At 32.6% G+C, this 22,029-nt stretch overlaps 1 protein-coding gene across 1 annotated transcript; it reads right to left on the bottom strand.

Moving 5' to 3' along the window:
• Nucleotides 1–542: 542 nt before the first annotated feature.
• On the bottom strand, nucleotides 543–10,382 carry LOC129290376 (cleavage stimulating factor 64-like). The gene is given in 11 exon segments (XM_054927134.1): nucleotides 543–720; nucleotides 723–773; nucleotides 5,886–6,221; nucleotides 6,763–7,263; nucleotides 7,378–7,413; nucleotides 7,621–7,698; nucleotides 7,779–8,023; nucleotides 8,123–8,156; nucleotides 9,143–9,317; nucleotides 9,845–9,923; nucleotides 10,114–10,382. Coding segments are annotated over 11 exon segments (1,665 nt in total). The 5' UTR covers nucleotides 10,145–10,382; the 3' UTR covers nucleotides 543–621.
• Between the last annotated feature and the right edge of the window lie 11,647 nt (nucleotides 10,383–22,029).

Consider the following 22,029-nt stretch of genomic DNA (forward strand, 5'->3'; position numbering starts at 1 on the left):
CTAAATATAATTTTTCCCCAGTTCTTTGTATGTTTTCTTGAACACTTTTTCAATTCAAGAGTTTCAGACATTAGATCAATATTCCTAAATGTTTTCATTAACATTATCCAAACCAAATTCATTAAGTAATACAAGGTCATCTGTGTTGCACCACATCAAGAAAAGATTGCAATCAAATTTGCGGAAAAGGGGCAGCATTCGAAAATCAACTTAATTTTTCTTCCAAGTTCCAACCAAACAAAAACACATTAACGTAATTCAAATAACAAAGGCAATGTTGTTCACAAGAGAAAAGAAAAAGGGACTAGGCAAGGGAGAGAGAGAGTCCTCAAGGCCAAAGTTCATTATTCTCCAATTTCTCTCTTCTAAAACAATTTCATATAAACTCATTTGTAGCTCCTAACTGTTACATGAGATGTAAGAAGGGGGAAAATTATAAGAATCCAATGGTGCTCACAAAATTTTTAAATATTTGAATCTTGATCTAAGCAAGTGTTAATATACAAAGCAACCTTGCCTGATGGTTTTCAGACAGATTCTGGGAATTGCAAGGGTTAGTGAAACGGACCGTCTCTGCCGCCAGGTTGCTGCGTATTTGAAGTGTTCGTATGTTGCCGCCTGCTATGAGGGCTGGATCTGGTCTCGCCGGAGAGCCTGCTGAAGCTGTAACACCTGCTGTTGCTGCTCCGGTGGCAAGGAACTCAATTGCTCCGGCGTAAAGACTCAATACTTGTTGCCAGTAAAACCGATTCCACGTCAGGTGGAAGCTGAGGCTGACAAGATAATTGACAAGAATGATATCACCTATATAGAATTACTGACTTCTTTGGTCACGTATAATGCACACAAATATAATACTAAGTTGGTAATCAAAGATGGGTTTGAGGTCCAAACGCAAATCAACTCAGTTCTAGTTTCATTTCAAGAAGGGATCAAGCATCATATAATCAATCCTATGGCACAGACGAGTGAATCTCATGGTTCTGGATTCTGATCCCAATCATGACTCAATACAGATACATTATGTATCAACTACAGATGATATCCAACCCTAAGGGTGTTTCAGAACAGAAGCAAACTGATTGATCCAAACCAAACAAAATTTAAAAGCATGTGAGCGTGAGAGAAAATCAACAATTTTACATGTCAAACAATTTAATCAAATTTTTTTTTTGGTGACATTTAAATGGCAGAAATAAGTTGTCAAAAGATGTTATAAGGAAATGTATGTTGGCCTCGCAAGCTGGACGATAGATGAGGGCCAAGAATGGGAATTAAAGTCATAATTGCCACTACTCAACAATATGGGATGTCGGAATAAACAGAAACCAGAAACATAAATAAATGATTGATCCAGTAGAAGTTGTTCAGAGAACAAGCGCGACCATTAACATCATGGCAGCATATTTGGATGCAAGACCTGATGAAGCCTATTTGTAGATCAATGCAAAAAAACAAACGACATTTTATGGCAAGTTTGATTCGGTTATCAACATATGGCAGGGATGGAGCATCACTTGTGGCTGTGACAAAACTAAGCCAAGGAATAAATCAAAATGCAGGTTTAGATCTATAGCCCCGTTACATGCCTACATGGTCAACTGCAAAACATTCTTCCTATGGAGAAAACCAAGATTGAAGGCACAATAATGGGAATCAGGTCTACATTGAATGGACTGCAAATCTCCAAAATGTTGGTAGGATTGAAGAAGATAATATTGTATTGTAATTGATTCTAATTATTTTGTTAGGTCATTGTTTAATGCTAGGAATAGACCTCATTTTAAGACTCTCATAGAACACGTAAGTACATAGTGTGTTTAGGAACTGTAGTTAGGGGGTTTTGTCCCAATCCCTAAAAGGTTGGTGGCAAACTCAAGATTGGTTGTGATCTTGTAGTTTCATTTTTGAGATAATGAAACATTTAGTCTCTTAAATTTTGGTCTTTATTTTCGATTTGGTCTTTTATTATTTGAAGAGAAGGTAACACTATTAAAATCTACCAACAAGCATCATGAAATTTTGATAGCAGCCATGTAAATTAATAAAAATAGTGCAATTGTTATGCAACCAAAACAAAAAAAAAACAAAAAGGGGAAAAAAACTACAGTACTCTTACTGCTCTTTTCTTACACGATTAGTTATTTAGACCAAAACTGAACTGAACCAAATCTCTAAAAGACCTTGTTTGGACCAATGTCCAAAAAAGATTTATTTTGGGGACACAACAACAACAACAACAACAACAAGCCTTTATCCCACTAGGTGGGGTCGGCTACATGGATTGCAAGACGCCATTGTGCTCTATCATTTATTAAGCTTTTAGAAATATTATTAATTAAGAGATCACGTTCAACAACTTCCAAGAGTGTTCTCTTAGGCCTTCCTCTACCTCTCTTAATCGGACTCAAAGTTATATGTTCCACTCTTCTCACTGGTGCCTCCCTTGGTCTTCTTTGTACATGCCCAAACCATCTCAACCGATTTTCTACCATTTTTTCCTCAATAGGTGCCACCCTCACTTTTTCACGTATGTGCTCATTTCGAATTTTATCTTTACGTGTATGTCCGCACATCCATCGTAACATTCTCATCTCTGCTACTCCAACTTTATGCTCTTGCTGTCCCGTTAGAGCCCAGCATTCACTACTATATAACATTGCCGGTCTGATAGCAGTACGATAAAACTTTCCTTTAAGTTTATTAGGCACCTTACGGTCACAAATAACTCCTTTAGCTTTTCTCCAATTAAACCACCCAGCTTGAATTCTATGTGAAATATCTCCACTGATTTCGCCATCATTTTGAATAATGGCTCCCAAATATCTAAACTTTTCCACTTGAGGTATAATTTGATCTCCCAATTTCACTTCCAAATTATTTTCGAATAGTCCTTTACCAAATTTACAATATAAATATTCCGTCTTACTTCTACTCAGACGAAAACCTTTCGACTCCAATGTCCTCCTCCATAACTCAAGTTTGCAATTAACCTCTTCTCTTGTCTCTGCTATAAGAACTATATCATCCGCGAAGAGCATACATTTCGGGATTTCCTCTTGAATATGTTCCGTCAAAACATTTAAAATCAAGTTGAACAAATAAGGACTCAGAGATGATCCCTGATGTAGTCCAATCTTTATAGGAAAATCCTTTGTTTGACCACTAGGCGTTCTTATACTAGTTTTTACCCCCTCATACATATCTTGTATGGCTTTAATATAAGCAATCCGTACTCCCTTTTTTTTCCAACGCTTTCCAAAGCACTTCTCTTGGTATACGGTCATAAGCTTTTTCCAAATCAATAAAAACCATGTGTAGATCTTTATCTTTACAACGATACTTTTCCATTAATCCCCTTAGTAGATAAATCGCCTCTGTAGTTGATCTACCTGGCATAAAACCAAATTGATTCTCAGAAATACTTGTCTCCAATCTCAACCTGTGCTCAATTACTTTCTCCCACAATTTCATTGTGTGGCTCATGAGTTTAATCCCTCTATAGTTAGTACAATTCTGAATATCTCCTTTATTTTTATAAATAGGAATTAATGTACTTCTCCTCCACTCATCAGGCATTTTCTTGGACCGTAAAATCACATTAAATAACTTAGTTAACCATCTCACCCCTTCTTCACCTAAACATTTCCACGCTTCGATAGATATACAATCAGGTCCGTTAGCTCTACCATTTGCCATTTTCTTAAGAGCTTCCTTTACCTCCTTATCACGTATTTTTCGATAGAATGACAAATTTTGTTCTCCTTCACCAGTTACTAAATCCTCCAAGTTACTAGATGAATCCTCTCCATCATTGAAAAGTTTAGAAAAATAAGTCTCCCATCTATTTTTAATTTCATCATCTGTAACTAAAATTCTTCCCTCTTCATCCTTAATACACCTTACCTGTTCTAGATCTCTTGATTTTCTTTCCCTACTCTTGGCAATCTTATAAATATTTTGCTCTCCTTCCTTCGTCTCAAGGTTCTTATAAAATTCTTCAAAAGCTTTGGAACGAGCTTCACCCACAGCTCTCTTAGTTTCCTTCTTAGCCATACGGTATCTCCCAATTTTCCTCATTGTTACACAAATGTATGGCTTTAAAACAGTTCTTCTTATACTTGATTTTGTCCTGTACACTATTATTCCACCACCAAGACTCCTTATCTCTCGGACCAGAACCTTTCGATTCTCCCAAAACTACTTTTGCAACCTCCCGTATTTTTTTAGCCATATCCTCCCATATGATGTTAGCACTTCCCTGAGAATCCCAAATTCCTTTATCCAAAAGATTTCGCCTGAAAATATCTTGCTTCTCACCTTTTAATTGCCACCACCTAATCTTTGGTGTTACTACTTGTCGACGTTTTTGGATTTTACTCATAATACACACATCAAGGACTAGGACCCTATATTGTGTCGTTACAGCATCTCCAGGGATCACCTTACAATTTTTACAAAGTTTTCTATCTGTGTTCCTAACCAAAAGAAAATCAATCTGCGACCTTGAGGCTCCACTTTTGTAAGTGATGAGATGCTCATCTCTCTTCTTGAAACAAGTGTTGGCAATCTTAAAATCATACGCCAATGAGAAACCAAGAAGAGTTTGCCCTTCATTGTTTGCTCTCCAAAACCAAAACCACCATGCACCCTCGCATACTGACCAGCTTCCCTCCCGACATGCCCATTAAAGTCTCCTCCAATAAAAATCTTTTCACTCTGTGGTATGTGTCGAATCAACCCCTCCAGATCCTCCCAAAATAATTCCTTAAAACTGGCTTCTGTCCCGACTTGCGGCGCATAAGCGCTAACAATATTAACAGTCTCACGTCCAATTATCATTTTTAAAGAAATAATTCTGTCTCCAATTCTGCTAACTTCTACAACGTTCTTCTTCCACTCATTATCTATAATGATGCCTACTCCATTGCGTGCACTTACTTTTCCTGTATACCAAAGTTTGAAACCTTGAATATCCTTAGCTCCTTCTCCACGCCATTTTGTTTCTTGCAAGCAAAGGATATTGATTTTCCTTTGAATCATAACCCCTACAACCTCTACAGATTTACAATTTAATATCCCAACATTCCAAGTACCAAGTCTAATTTTGCTCTTATGGACTAACTTCTTTAGCCGCGTGCGTCCAGAATGACGCGGTAGCCCTTGCTCATTTAACACTACATCCGGGCGCCGATGCAGCGGCTCTAACTCACTTATCACTGTACTCGAGCCATGCAGCGCGTTACTTACGGGCAACGACCTATCATTAACATTATAACGTCTATTGTCCATGTTCATGATAGATTCAACAAATTTTTACATTGGCTGTTGATGGCCTAACACAACCCTCCTCCTTTACCCGGGCTTGGGAGAGAGAGACAATTAGAATGAAAGAAGAGGTACTATGAATGAACGAAGGTGGACAAGATATCCTCCTTTTAGATAAAACATATAAGTTATGCAGGAAATAAGTTCATATAAATGAGCTTTTCAGTCCCTCTACGGGTGCAACAAGGAATTTTATGAAAGAAATCTTGGCAAATGCATAAAAGAGACCTTGAAAACAAAACTATTTCAAGCAAAGACCAAAGGTAAATAAAACTCTAAAAACAAGTAGAACAAAGTTCATTGCATTATTGAATAGAACAAGAAAACACTCAAAATAATGGAATATGAAAACACTCAAAATAATGGAATATGAAACCAATTACTCCAAAATTTCAATACCAGTAAGAAATTCTGAAGTGTGACAATGATTGACCAACTACTCCATCATTATGATTGAGGATAATTATCAGATTCATGTTCAAACAAACCAACAAAACAAAAACAAAATTTGAGAAAATTTTGCATTGGCATCGAACAGATCACCAAGTTACACAAACCTGAGAGGATTGTTGCTCAGGGTATCGCGCTTCTGATTTGGAAGATGCATTTACAGGCAATGAGCCACTTCCAAGAACTTGGGAAGATCCCTTGGAAACAGGCGCATTTGTGACTCCTGTGGAGAAAGAGGAGTTCCTTCCATCATCCAATTTAATCAGCTTTGCAGGATGGCTAAATGGTTCTGAAGACTCGTTTGCTTTCTCTCCTGATCCATGAGGAATGTTTGAATATGGACTACTTTTCTTGGCCCAACTAGAATCTTCAATAACTTTAGCTGACCTGTCAGCTTCCCGACCAATTGACTGAGGAATGCCTGATGAAATGGATGGGCCAGGCTGTTTCAATCAATAAAGTTAGAAGCATGTGTTAATACACTACATTGACAGAAGAAAACAGAAAAACAGCTTCTACACATAAACAGCTCAGGAGCATCTTAAATTTAAAATTCAATATTTATAACGTAGTCAGGTGGTGCAGAAAAATGTTAATCATACTCAAGCATGATCTTTCTGCAAATCCATGCATGGTAAGAAATATAAGTTGCAGTCAGAATGTTAAAATGCAACCAGGGTAGGTTGTAAAGAAAATAACTTTAATTTGCTTCCGAGTACCAAACAAAAAGCTGAGTTTGTCTTGCTGTAAAATTAGTCTTTTTGGGTGGGGGCAGGGACTTCATTTTTGAAACATCTCTGGCCTTTTGCAAGAAAAGGTCATTCAAATAACCAACTCTTTCTCAGTACCGTAAGACCAAAAAACTTTCTTTTATATCATTTCAGAGGCCTAGGCCTAAGCATAGAGGGTAAATCGGTATATGTCATTTCCTATTGGCTTGTTTCACAATAAAACAAAGACAGAATTCACAAAATTGGCTCCCACCTGAAAGCTTGCATCTGGACGAATCATCCAAATATTTTGTCCTACACTTGAGTTACCAATCTTCCCTGAATGCTGCAACAAATGCATTTGCTGATTCAGAGAAGTTGATGTTGCCAGCTGAACTGGTGGTCCAATAGACAAACTGGGCTGATTTGGTGGTCTAACAGGCAAACTGAATAAAGACTGTGGGCGAACAGAAGGAAGTGATGAACTAGAATGCCCTGGCTGCAAAGGGTTGCTTAAATGTTGTGGAAGCAGCATTCGAGGCTGCAAAGGAGGCTTTGCGTGTGCAGTTAGTTGATTAGGAACCAAAGAATTATGATGTAAAGAGCCGACTTGAGCTTCTTGACTATTGGGTATCAAGCTAGACTGCAACTTGATCTGCGCATGAGAAGGCAGCCCAGATAGCGTTTGAAGAACTGCTGACTGACTTAGCTGGCTTTCATCTACTGGAGGCTGTGAGGTTTCACCTGCAACTTGCCTAAGGTTTGGCATTTGTAACTGCAAATAAAATAATAATAATAATAATAATAATAATAATAATAAGAACAACAACAAGAAAGTAAAAGGGATAAATATCATGCGAACAAAACAATTTGAGGTAGTGAAACATACCACTTGCGGGGTCACCATTCCTAGCATTATCTGTGCCTGCAAATACAGAAAACTATTATTTATGGCAAAAGCAATCACTAAATGCTTCAACCATTAATTTCTTGCAATATAAATTTAATGGGAACAGGATTAAACATTTTTAGTAACAGTAAGAAATGATTTTTTTTTTTTTGAAGAGTGAACCATTAAAGAACTGTTCTTGCACAAACATACTAAGAAAAGAGAAGGGAGAAAAGTCCAAACCTGAAAAAGAGCCTTAGGTAACTGCTGTCTAGAAAGCAACAACTGACGAGCTGACTCCTTGTTATGTGTAGCCATTGCCTGCCGTCATTATAAATTACAAAAAAAATAATAAGAAATGGTAACTTGTGCAAGATGAAATTATTTAACCCAACACTTACCTTGAGCTCAGAGATGATCTCAGTCAACTGATTCCTGGATAGTTTGGCCAGATGCAGAGTTAAAGGGTCATGGGTCAATCCAGACTGACCCTGCAAACCATTTTGATTTGCCGGGATGCCAGATTGAGGCCCTCCTAGAGCTGCTGCCATGACGGTTGCAGCTGTTATAGCAATATGAAGACCAATAGGTTGATGGTGAGCAGCTTCCCCATGGACAACAGGCCCAGCTAGTTGTTTCTGATGGTCTTTTGTACATTGTTCATGAAAAGAAATGATAGAAACTATTCAGTGTCTATAGCCTGAGACAATTAATCACAAAAACTAAAGAAGGATAGAGAACCAACCAACATTTGTTGCCAATCCAGGCCCACCACGACCCTGTAACAAAAACAATCACCATTTAAAATTTTCATGTAACTGACATTTGGAGCATGACTGATTCATCCAATTATAATGAGGAAAAGCAAAACAGGTAAAAAGCAACAACAGCAAAAATATACAATTATTTACAGGATCCAAGATACCTTTTGCATCAATTTTGAATTTTATGAAGGCTATTAATTTTATTCTCTGAAGGAAAACCTGGTTCAGCTTTGTTTGTTTTTACCAAGAATTAAGGAAAAACAACAATCTCTTTTAAGTTGTTTCGTTCAAGAGAACATATGTTCAGAATTTATAACTTAATTGACTGATCAATCAATCACTTAAACATCTAGTTTAAGCAAGATAGGAAACATCCATCATGATTACTAAACTAATTTCTTCTCTGACGTTGAAGAATCTAATCCTCACATCAGCAAGGAAAAAAAAATGGCCTCCTCTTTCCCCAGAAAAAAGTGGTCATACAAGACTCCTCTTTCACTAGAAAAGTGTAGCCTTTTGGCCCTTTTAGTGCCTGAAAATTCAAGTAAAAGAACGGTTCTCCACTTCCATATTTTGATAGCCTCATCTTATTTGATAAGCATAGCAATCCATGTATTAGGAAATCATAAAACATTTACCGGAAACAAGCCTGCTCGTGTTAAATTTAGGTCCATAGTAAATGACAATAGCAATGATAGATAATTGAATTAATTTTGTGATTTTAAGTAAAATTTCAATTGATTAAAACTTCATCATTCCGCACAGTGAAGAAAATTCAATGACCAAGAATTTTAGAACATCAAAAACGGCTGAGATAAACAAGTCCAAAGAAGCTTTCTACTAAGACTAGCATAGACAAGCGCAGATAGAAGGATAAGGACTTAAGTTGTCTCATTTTTTTTTCATCATGAATCTGATCATTTCTTAAAAGAAACATAGATCGTGAATGACAAGGCAAAGTGAGTTACATTATTGTTGGGAAATGAATTCTACCATCTTACCTGTTCTCTATTTCTGTCAGCACCTTTGTCATTTTCAGCAAAATCAACACGCAATTGCCGCCCATTAATCTCATAACCCTGAAGGTTGCGACGAGCACTTAAAGCTGTCTCTTCATCCTTATATTCACAGAACCCATAACCTTTTGGTTTTCCAGTTTCCCTATCGATTACTAATCTGCAGAGTACATAATAATAAAAGACTTCAACCAAATATTTCTTTCTGAATAAAAACATACAAAACTTCAAAAAATATTAGGAAAACCTATGTCAGAAAATGAACCTTATCCACTACTACAAACATGGGGGGGATGATTGTTTAACCATTAAAGGTATACAAATCAAATGCATGTGAGGCATACTAAATATGCAGCAGCTTTTAACTTCCTTCTCATGATGGATTAAGGAACAATTTCCATCAAGCTGGTAAAATAAAGTCATCTATAGTAACTTCAATGTCAAATATAAGAATATCTGAGTTGCAAAGATCTCAAGATTAAGGTAACTACATTTACCCTATTGAAGACATCAATCTACGGTTAGAAGTTTAATTTTTGCACTACAGAGAATGTTTCCCTACTCTTCCCAAACAGTATAGCAATCATTTATAAAACTCAACCAGTCAAAATTTCAATTTTTTATTTTTTTCCCTTAAAAAAAGAAATGCTATAGTTCTCAAATAACGGCTTCTCCATCAAAACTTACCTGAATGACACTACAGGCCCAACCTCCTGGCAGATTTCAATAAGCTGTTCCTCTGTGGCATCATACGGTATATTCCCAACTAAAATACATCCAAAGGAACAAACCAATCGTCATAATTTGCAACAGCTAAAGGTCAAACCATCACAGGAATAAAATCAATAAAAGAATAAAACTTCGAAATTCCCATCACTACCCAAAATTCTTCAGCCCCCCATAACTTATAACTGGAAATCTACGAAGAAAACAGGGTTTTAAGGAAAGAGGAATACCAAAAACGCAGCGATGCTGGGAGGTGGCCATGAAATCAGGAGGAGAAGGAGAAGGTGAAGCGCTGCTCCATCTTCTTCCTCCTCATGAGCATGCCTGTGCAATTGATTCAAAAAGCAGTAGATTGCCTTATGAAAGGCTTCGGAGATGTTGACAGTCTTCGTCTCGGAGCGCGGGAGAGCAGATTCGCACCAGTTTATGTGGTTCCTCTTTTGAAGAGAGAGTACGAGGAAGACAAACTAGGGGTTTCTATCTTGTTCACGCCTTGGAGCTGGGCTTTCTTTTCTTCATTCTCCCCCCCCCCCCCTTCTTTTGTGAACAGAAACGGACAGAAAAGAAATGGTAATTTTTTTTTCTTGAGAAATGGTAATTAGTAAAGGTTTTATTTAAATAAGGAAAAAAATCGAGAAAGGATTATAGACTATTTGTAGGTAAAAAAAATATTAAATTAATAATAATTAAGATATAATAAATATTTCTAAAAAATAAATTAAAAATAAGAATTTAAAAAATTGTAAAAATAAGTTATATAAATATTAAATATAATTTTTGAATTGTAACCATTTAAATCAATAGTTATTAGTTATTATTACTTATTTAAAATAATTGTAAAAACTTAAATATCATTAATTCAAATTTTTAGACTGAACTATCATGTCATTCTCTAAAAAATTAATGACATATCAGTCTTCAATTCTCAGTCATTATTTATTCTTCATCTATATAATTAACATTTTCAACATAATTTCTCCACTACTCATAAATTTTTTATTATCACTTTTGGTAATTTATTCCACAAATTTAATTACATTTTATATAATTTTTAAGAAAAAAAATATTTTTTAGAGCAAGACAAAATCATTGAACTTTATTAATAAATTACATCATTCAACTTCAAAGCATGTCATTAAACTTTATAAGACCAACAAAGTAGGTTTTCAAGGGAATCATGTCACATTTACATTTTCATTCAATCTCACACGATTAAGTTATCAAATATAAATTAATAAATTAATTAACACACATAAGCAAGAAAAAAAAATTTAATTACCTCAAGCCTTTAGAAAGTCAAAAGTTTTACCCCTCAATTATATACTTCTAAAGCTTTTATGAAACTTGAATGGTACTAATATAATCATTCTACAATAAATAACAATATACTTCATCAATAAATCACAATATGCTTCATCAATATTCATTTTTCGATAGTTTTCCACATTTAACTCAAACACTTTTTCACTCTTAAAATTCATTTTCTTATCATATAAAAATACCTGTAGGGTTTCGTAGCTTACTCTAACTCATATTAACTTCATTAAACTCTTATATAACTATTAACGAAGCCACATTGCCCTAACTATCATAATTAAGGTGGAATTTCGGGTATTTAATGCCCCAGCTACCAAACATCATAAAATCATAAATGCTAAGTTTCATTAGCTTAATCAACTTTCAATGATTCTATTTAAGTTAATGAGTTTGAATTTATTGCCTTTATGAATCAAAAATCATCATTTTCAACTAAACCCTAACTTTACATCTAAATAAAATGGAAGAGAAAGGTAGATTTAGGCTTAAGAAACTTACCTCTAGTGTTTATGAGCTCTAAAACACTTCAAATCTTTGAATCTTCCAAACACTAGCACAGCTCTTTAGTTGCTTCTTCGTTTCTCTTTTGTTTCTACCTTGTTTTACATCAATTTCTGCAAAAAAGTGACCATAGCCATGGCAAACATACCATGCATCGTGGATCATAGCACCAAGAGGTTTGCCTTGCCTGTTTCACAAACATATGCCACGACAGATAAACCATAAGTCACAATGTGGGGTACAAAACCTCCTCCTTCATATTTTCTTCCTCTTTTCATATCTAGGCTACTTGACTTCACTTTCAAACCTGCATTTAGAGTTGAAATTACAACTAAACACATATGTTAAACCTCTCTAGCCACACAACTTATTAATAACTTGAATTACTCCAATCAAGCTTAATTAATCAAGTTTTAAATTTTAAGGATGTTAGATGCTTTATATTTTTTGTCACCTAGGTAGCATGAGAGCTGCACCTTTCTAGTCAACTTCAATAATCTGATAATGCATTAATATTAAACATTAACATGATTAATTGTTTAATCAATAATGCATGATTGATTCCTAACATAAATATTAGGGTTAATATAAATGTAATAAAAATAAAAAATAAAACTAATGCCTACAAACTATAATCCGATGGAATCATGGAAGAGCTTGGGGAAATGTGCAAGGCAGGTCAGGGTAGTTTGGGAAAAATGGGCAAAGAAAAATGTCTTCCCCCTCATAAATTCACTTACTTCAAATTCCAAAATCTCAAAAGCAAAAGTAAGTCTTACGTGCGTGTTTGGTTTACCCTTAGTTAAAAGTTAGTTTATTAAAAATTTATTTAATAAAAATTAAGTTAATAAAAATTAATTATTATAACATAATTTGGGAATGAGTATATTTTTTTCAAACGTACTTTTAAATGTATTATTATTAAAAAATATTAATTTTATATTTTATAACTTTTACTATATAAATATAATATATTAAAAATGTTTAAAAAATATTCACGATAAAAATTTTAAATAATATAAAATTTGATACATTAAATAATAAGAATAAAAAATATAAAATTTGATATATTGAACAAAAATTATATAGACAGTTCAATATACATTAATACTGAAAATTAACATTATTAATAAATAACAATCTCACATAACAAGGGTTCAAATTAATTTAGACAAGAAGTAGTAATACCAACACCTCAATTTATTTTCAGAATCCACTTTTAAAAAGCCATCATGAACTATATTAGAAAAATTCACTTTCAACCACTTTTAGAATATACTTTTAAAATGTACTTTCTTACATTTGACAAAATCACTTTTAAAGTTAATGAAAATAAACCAAACAGGATTCAGTTATTTTTAAGATTTGTAAAAGGACTTTTCAAATTTCAAAATCTGAAAACCAAGCGGGTATTTAAATTTTCAACCCAACCAACACATCAATAACCTGAACAAAGTCCAATGTCGATGGAAAACAAATTCAAGGGTAATAGCTAGACACCGTTTCTCCAGTAACAACTTGAACTTTAAATCAAATAAAATAATAATTATAATCTTAATCCACAATCTATTATGTTTTTTTAAAAAATTTAACAAAATACAATCTAAACTTTTTCTTTAATAACAAAATTAACCTCATCCCAAGATGACCGTAGCCCACAAGGTAAACGGCAAAGCCTTTCTGCTATTCAAATCAAGAACGCAACAACATAAAGAGGCCTAATGAATGAAAACTCATGAGCCCAATTCAAAACCTACAAGAGATCTTTTTTTTTTTTGTTAATAACCTACAAGAGATCTAATAACAATCAACAATAGACATCAAGGAAAAATGCAGTCCATCAAGCAATCCGTGAAAAAAAAAAAAAACAGTCCATCAAGAATTAACAAGACTTAGTCTGGTGAAAGAAAATAGTTTCTCGGGACACACGTTAAACCTAAATTTGAAATTTTGTTGAAAAAAAATGCTCATATTTAATGTTTAGTTGTGCTTCTAGGACACATGTGAATAATTTAAAAAAAATACAATTAGTCTATTATTCAGATACATAAAATTTTATGGACTTGAGCTTCATCTTAATCCAAGAATTTTTTTTATTATAATTATTTTAAAATTTAAAAAAAATACCTAATTTACTCTGATTCTCTCAAATTTCAACTATCATATTTCAATACTACACAAACATGTAAATAAGCCATACAAGCAAGACAACTCATTTGTATTGATATGGATTTTTTTATATTACTTAAATAAAGAATTTTAAATTTTAAAAGAAAAACATAATCTTTAATTTTTATAGTTTCATTGGGTTTTATTTTTAGTCCTTGTAATTTTTTTTAATATTTTTAGTCCTTAAATAAGGACTAAAAACATTAAAAAAATAAAAATTATAGGAACTTGAAAACAATGATTACCTAATTTTTTTAAAAATTATAGAAACTGAAAATACTAAAAAAAAACTATATGGACTAAAAACAAAATTCAATGAAACTATAGGGACCAATAATTATGTTTTTCCAATTTTAAATATATGATTTTTTTTCATAGAAGTAAATATATGAAATTTAAATGTAAGATCTTAAATTTAAAATATAAATTCAAATACATAAATATATACAAACGTTGCTTAAAGTTAAATATACTATACCACAACCATGCATCATTGGAAAAACCAGTCCACGATATTAACTGTTGTTTCCTGTACTAAAATATTCTTTCCAATCTCACAGTCAGCATAATCTTAAATAGCCATCTACAATTAACAAGTCCTTCTCTACGATAGCAAAATGCCCAAAAGTGAGCCACTAGACACTACGTACACTTGGCAATTTGTATCAAAATGCATTTACAAATTACAAATATATTTAACATTATACACCCAAAGGAGGAAAAAATTCATATATTTTAGGAGAAACATAACTTTTGACTCTTACACTTTGCTCGTGATTTGTTATAGATCTTTATACTTTTTTTTATCTTTTAAATCTCTACATTTTTATTTTTTAGTGTTCTAAGTCCTTTCCAAGGTCCTTTATACTTTATTTATTTAGAAATTTAAAACATCAAAAAATAAAAGTATAGAAATCTATAACATTAAAAAAAAAGCAGAGACCTATAATAAAATACGATCAAAGTGTAAGAATAAAAAATTATGTTTTTCCTTGTATTTTACTAGAGATAGATATGAGAATCAGTTTTGCTATTGCTTTCCTGGTGGCTGGGGCGAAGCTAGTTTTTTATTTTGAAATGGCTGTAATTGAAAGGTATTTATCACAATCACCAAATTTGATAACAAATTAATAACACAAAAATATGTTGAATGAAGATTTTCAAGTGTTATTGCCTCAATTTCACAGTCACACGTACATATAATAGGCAATTAATCACTGAAAACAGTCAATTAGCATGGAGTGCTATTACAATTAAAGAAGTTAACAAGAAAGAAAAGTGACAGTATAGTAAAAAAGAAGAATGCCCAGGGAGGACAAAGGAGGAAAGGGACTACAAAATTCTTCTTTGCCTTCCACCAATGCTTTACTCCTTCATATACCCAATTCCTTTTCATTAGTTGGCATAAATATAATTTATAACCCAACCATAACCATTTCTTATGAGCCCAAACATAACCATTGGCCCATTAGTTGACAACTTATAATCCAACCCAAGTACTGAGGCTAATCCATTACAATTTATAATTTATAGTTGGCATAAATATGGAAGAGGGTTGGAAATATATAATATCTAATTATCTATGTATATAGCATTGAGAAAAAGGTTTAGAACTTGGGGGGCTTCTAAATAATGGTCAATCATAAGGTAAAATGATTTATAATTATCTTGGCATCTAAGGGCATAAAGTATATGTAAACAAAATAATTATTTTCAAGAAATTTCATACGGATACTAAATTTATTTGAACCCGCAAGATAAGATTGGAAGTACTATTCAGCAAATTATGAATTTAGGTACGCTTATGGTGTAGTATGCTTATTCTTGAGAATATATATATATATATATATATGTGGGTAAATGAGTGAATTATTCTTTAAATTTTAGGCTCAGTGATATTATAAGTTTATTGTATAAGTTATTTCTTTAACTTTTAAAAATGTTACAATTTAATTTTTGTCATTAATAAAAGTTAACTTTAACTAGAAAATGACAAACAAAAAAACATCATAGATTATAGAAAAGAGATAAACAAAAAATTATAATAAAAGACCTCAAAAATTATAAAAAATGATTTTGAGGTCATTTTTTTATCAAGTAATAGTTAAAAATTAACTTTTGTTAATGATAAGAGCTAAATTGCATTGTTTTCAAAAGTTAGAAGAATAATTTACACAATAAATAATTTCATAGTCTATAGTACTGTTAGACTTAAAATTAAAAATGTAATTTGCTTATTTATCCTATATATATATATATATATATCAATCTCCACCAAATCAAACTTGTTCACCAGTCACATAAACAAGCTACACGAAGCATCCACCAAGTCTAAAAGATAAAGAAAATCAGAAACTTAATTCAGAAACCCACAAGCGGCACAAATTCATGCCCAAAAAATTAAATCAAGACAAATGAGAGAAGACATTCACTTAGCCAGAAACTTAACGCCGACCCACGAAGCAAGAACACCAACAGAAACTTTGGATGGAGGAGGCGATCGAAGCAAAGGTTGAAGTGGAAAGAATTGTTGGAGGAGTTTGACAGAGATTTTTATGGGGGTTGGCTAGCGTTTCTAAGCTGAAATTGAAGGAAGAATGGTGGGGGGATTTCACCAAAGAAGAGAAGCACAGCGGCAGACATCAGCAGAGTGGGATTTCTGAACCAAATTAGGGATTTAAATTTCTATATTGAATGGTTATCTCCTACATATTGGACGGTTATGTCATTGAACTGTTCAATATATATTTAATTTTATCAAATTTAAAACCGATTAACACGTATTGGATGATTTTTCAAAGAATTGTCCGATATTCTTCTCTACCCAAGCATATTAGACAGATGAGTAGAGAACCGACTAATAAGAAGTGTCATTTATTGCCTTTTTTGCAGTAATGATATATATATATATATATATATAGGATTGTATTATATCATCCTTTAAGATTTGTTTAATTGTTGATTAATTCTTTGATTTGAGTATGAATTAATGGTTTAATTAACAAGAACCAATTCCATACTTTCTCTCTCTCTCTCACCCACCAACCCACACCCACAAAACCATACGAAAATTTTAATGTTATCAAAATGTCAACATGCTCACCATTTTCAGTAGTAATGTAGATTAGCGGCATGTTATACTTGGTCTTGGTATAGAGCAGAAGATATCTTATTCCTTTAGGGTAGATGTACAACCAAGGTGAAGCTGGCTGCAATAAGATTCATTTGGCTTAATTGTTAATAAAAAAATGAAAAACGAATCAAACAGATCATAAATGAATGCATTTAGCAGCAAAGTGAGGCTATATATGTATGTAGAGAGATATAGGAAAAAAAAAATACAATAGTCTATTCTTGTAGTTTGATTGCAATTTATTTTTATTTCCTATATTTTTATTTCATTGTTTTTAGTTCCTTTAGATTGATTTGTCTGCAACATTAGTCCCTATAATTTTAAAATGCATATAAGCCAAAAAATTGTGCATTAATTTTTTTTTGATAATTTGAATGATTTTAATTAGATAAGAACTACGTTGTTTTTATATGAATAGGGGTATTTGTAATCAAGCTCATCTTTATTACTTTAAAAAAGTAGTATTAAAAGATGATGTATTTAAATTCTCTAAAGTTAATTAAGATTAATCATGAATCTTTGTAAAGTTTTCCATTTTTAGTATTTCTCATCATTTTATTATTTTCTATAAAACATGAAATCTTCTCTTTCTTTCTTAAAATGACAAAATTTATGAAATTCATATATTATCAATTTCAGAGGATTCACTCTGGAAGGATATTAATGAAATTTCATATTTTAATAATGTCAACTCTTTAAAGGAAAAATGACAGAAAAATCTCTCTAAAATATAAATGATAATGAGGTCCGTGAAATATGATAATTCTTGTTCTTCAGTCCCTCGAGACTTTTCTAACATTAATATCTTTTATAAAATGACTATAATGCTCCAATATAGAATAAAAAATAGAAACAAGTAGAGTAAAACTTGTTATATGCTATCCCATTTTAGTTATTGCCAGAAAAAAGTAGCTATTACTTAAAAGTAATTATTGATATTTATAACATTTGGATTTTAGTGATTAAAATCTTTAGAGGAAAAGTTGTAATTACTTATCTTGTCTTAATAATTGTCAAAAATAAAAGTAGTGATTATTTAAACCAAAGTAGTCATTGATATTTATAACATTGAGATTTCATTGATTAAAAAATTTGCAAAGTGAAACTTGTCATTGCTATCCCATTTTAGTCGTTGTCAGACAAAAAGTAATCATTACTTAAATTAAAATAGTCATTACAATACTTTGACTTCATTGATTAAAAATTTTGCAAAGTTGAACTTGTCGTTTGCCATCCTGTCTTTGTTGTTGGCAGAAAAGTAAAGTAAAAAGTTGTTACCCATTTTATTTTTAAATTTAAATAAGGGACATTATAGCCATTTCATAATAAGGGACTTCATTGTCATTTGCATATTTATAAAGGATTTTTCTGTCGTTTTCCCTTCTTCTTTTTTTAAAGTCACTTGGTTTAATTTAACTTAAAATTTCAATTATCTAAATAGCTTATTCTCTGGTAAAAATGATTTTCTATTATTAAGTTGATCAAATATATATCAATTTTAATTATCTCGAACAAAGTAATAGAGAAAATGAAATATATGAAGATAATTTTACTAAGTAAGAAGGCATCGCGGGGTTGATTTATTTATTAAACTATATCGTCTGGGTCCTATAAAGTCCTGTTTCATATTGTCACCCTGTACAGGATTTTACAAGCGTTCCAATAAGCCATAGATCACGGTAACATGCGGGGGCGGAACCAGACTTGAAATCTGAGGGGGGCCAAGTTGTTTAATTTAATAAATATTATTAATTTAAGTAATTTAAAACTAACTACTTAAATAATAATAATAATTTTTTTTAAATATCTAAAACTTATATAGACAAATTTTTTTTATTAAAATCAGATGATTTTTTAAGCTGCCACTTTTTACCTTATATCTACCTCTTATTATTTATATTTTTTACTTTTTTAAGTTTAAAATCTAATTTTTCTGATTTGCTTGAGAAAACTGAATTAAGTCTATAAATATAAGTACCTATTTTTTTTTATAACCAGAGTGTGTGTTCGTGTTTTTTTTTTTTTTAAATATATGGTTGGTGTTTTACTTCATATAGACATGAAAGGGGTGGGAAGACCCCCTCATGCTACACATAGTTCCGTCCCTGTTAATATGGATCAATGTAACATGAGATATTTTCATGGTGTTGTGAGTATTAGACCGAATCAGCCAGTTGAACTAGAACCGATCCTAATTTTGGTTTGGTTATAGTTGAAAATGACCTAGTTAGGGAATAGGTCAAGAACTGATCAAAACCGAAAAAATTGGTTGAACTGATCCTACTTTTAATTTTTTTTTGAAAATTTAGTTCATATTTATAAAGTGCAATTTATACATATTTATATCTAATAAGCATTGATAAATGAAACAAAATGAATAAATATATAAAAAATATGTATATAATATACATACATACATACATATACATATACATATGTGTGTGTATTAAAGTTATAAATTACAAATTATGAAATAAGAGTGTGTGTGTGAGTGTGTGTATATTCAATTAAAATGATGGAATATTTATGGATGTTACCTTTTAATTTTATATTATTTTGATTGAAATTTAAAATTTCATTTTTATTATTATATATAATTATTTTTTATTTTAAGCATATATTATTTCAAATATATCAATTTATTCATTACCAGTTGAACCACAATTCAGATTATGGTCCAATCATTGAATTATGAATCAGTACCTCAGTTGGTAAAATGACTCTTAACATTGTAATTTTCAAAGTTATATATATTCCATAAAATTTGGATCTAGTATCATAGCTTAGATAAGGAGATTTAAATATAGGGAAACATTAAAATTTATTTTCTCTCTCCTTATTTAATAATGAATCATCCTTAATTTTTTTTAAAGAAAATCATAAAATCAGCCAAGCAAAAACAGAAATGAGAATAATTTAAAGGGTTATTGAGCAATATTTCTCCTAAACTATTACACAAATAGTATCATGAACTTTGAACTTGTTAAATATATAAAATCTTTCCTTAACTTTTAAATTTTGAGCACCTGAGATCCCATAATTAAATTGGAAAAAATGGTTGTTACTTTTATAGTTGTGGGGCCTAGCGTATGTTGATGTGGCAGTCATTCCTCTTCACCTTTATTGATGTGTTGCTTAGTTGGAAAGAAGATATTAACGTTGCCCTTATATTGGTGGTGACTAGAGTTAAGGTCATCTTCTCCCACCCACAAAATCTCTCTACCTTTGCTAATCTCAACCTACCTATTCACGAGGCTAGGATCTATTGGCTTAGTAGAATCTAGACGAAGACTAGGTGCTCTGTAAGGGTGACGGGCTCATCGACTAGCTTCTCAAAGAATAAATCCATGATCTTTGTATAGGAGCCTGCACTCCTAATCTTGCTCTCTAGTTCGACTGAGAGGGTGATGTAGGAATCATGCTTCTCGAGGATTGCATAAAAATTCTCCTCCTAGGTGATAGGCAGCCCAAGTATATGAAGACGTCTCGTCATATGATGGACATGGGACTCAGCTTGAATATGAAGGCATTGTAGCCCGGAGCTTAAAAACTTAAAAAGGTCATTAGTAGGTCATTGGGATGTCAACATCAACTAAGGATAGCTGAATAAGGTCGTAGAGACCCATCTCCTTCTACTGGGATACATAGGTCTCCTTCAAGCGTCTTACCTAGTAGACCTAAGCACAAGGAGACCGGGGCCAATTCTTGAGCTTTCGACAAGATAACTTAGGAAAAGGAGAGGTTGTCCAGGCCAGGACCAAATTTTAGACTGAGGTTAGCGGCGCCCATGGATTTGTTAGGTGAGGGCAGTCACTTCCGACAAGTCAGGAGAAATTGTCAAGTATTGACGTCGCTCTTGTTGGAGATTTGAAAACTTCAAGGAGAAGTACTGAAAAAAATGATGGATATTTAGTATATTTCCTTAATAAAATAGAAGGGTTGAATAGGAGAAGTAAAAAGCTTACCAAAAAGCGACATAATCATGGAACGAAGAATTTTCCTGTAATGAAAATAAAGAAATATCAAATGAGGGCTTAATCTAGGGGAAATAAGGGTTTTTTTAACAATCAAATACGTATCATTACAAATCCACTAAGTGAGGTAACAAGATTCCAAAAAGTGGCCAGGGAACCAGGCAGACTTTCAGTGGATGTGGAAGACAGAGCGGCAGTAGAGGCAGTAGCAGAAGTGATGGAAGCCATTTTCGAGCAAAGGGAAGATCGGAGTAAGGGAGGCAAAAGCTTGAATGTTAAGAAACAACAGGAAGGGCAAGAGAAGTGACCAGGAAAAGAAATAAGTTTATATTAACAAAGGGCGCTAAAAAACGAAGCAACGTTTTAATTTTTTCAAATGTGTCACGTGGCTTACATTATCAGCCACTGGCACACAAGAGCATTGTTTGGACTAAAATATGAAACGTCGCTTAAATAGGTTACATGGCTAGTTGGGCTGAGTAACAGAAGAGTCAGACCCAATACAAACAAAAGGGCTGGCCCTTAAACTCAATAAAGGCCACGATAAAATAAATATGTTGAAATCCCGCCAGTTACAAATATTAGATCGTTGGCATAAGAAGACATGATCTTGAGTAATTTTAGAATTCACGGACATCGTGCCTAAGTATCTCGGTGAGACGGGCTGATTATCAAAAATGAAAAAATATGGAATAAAGACTGTGCCATGAGTTTCGCAAGGTCTTTGATTTCTCAGCAAAACATGTTAGGTCTTAAGAAAAGGCTACCACCACATTGACAATATAAAGAGAAGACGAAGACACAAAAAAAAGGCAGTCAACACTCAATCAAAAACTCGCATTTTTAATCCTTTTGCCTTTGGTCTTTTCAGTTAGTTTTACTTTCAATTTAAACTTGTAACTTCTCGTATTTCAATAAAAAATTAAATACTTATTCTATCAAAGCCTTATGTATCTTTTACATCTGTGTGAACTGTGGTAAAGGAGTTTGGGACTCTTTTGTTATTAATTAAGACCTATCGTCTCTGGCACGTTTTGTATTTGTTATCCACA

The sequence above is a fragment of the Prosopis cineraria genome, unplaced genomic scaffold (assembly GCF_029017545.1).
Source record: "Prosopis cineraria cultivar Desert tree isolate PC_DT_omini unplaced genomic scaffold, ASM2901754v1 PC1, whole genome shotgun sequence".
Classification (NCBI taxonomy): domain Eukaryota; kingdom Viridiplantae; phylum Streptophyta; class Magnoliopsida; order Fabales; family Fabaceae; genus Prosopis; species Prosopis cineraria.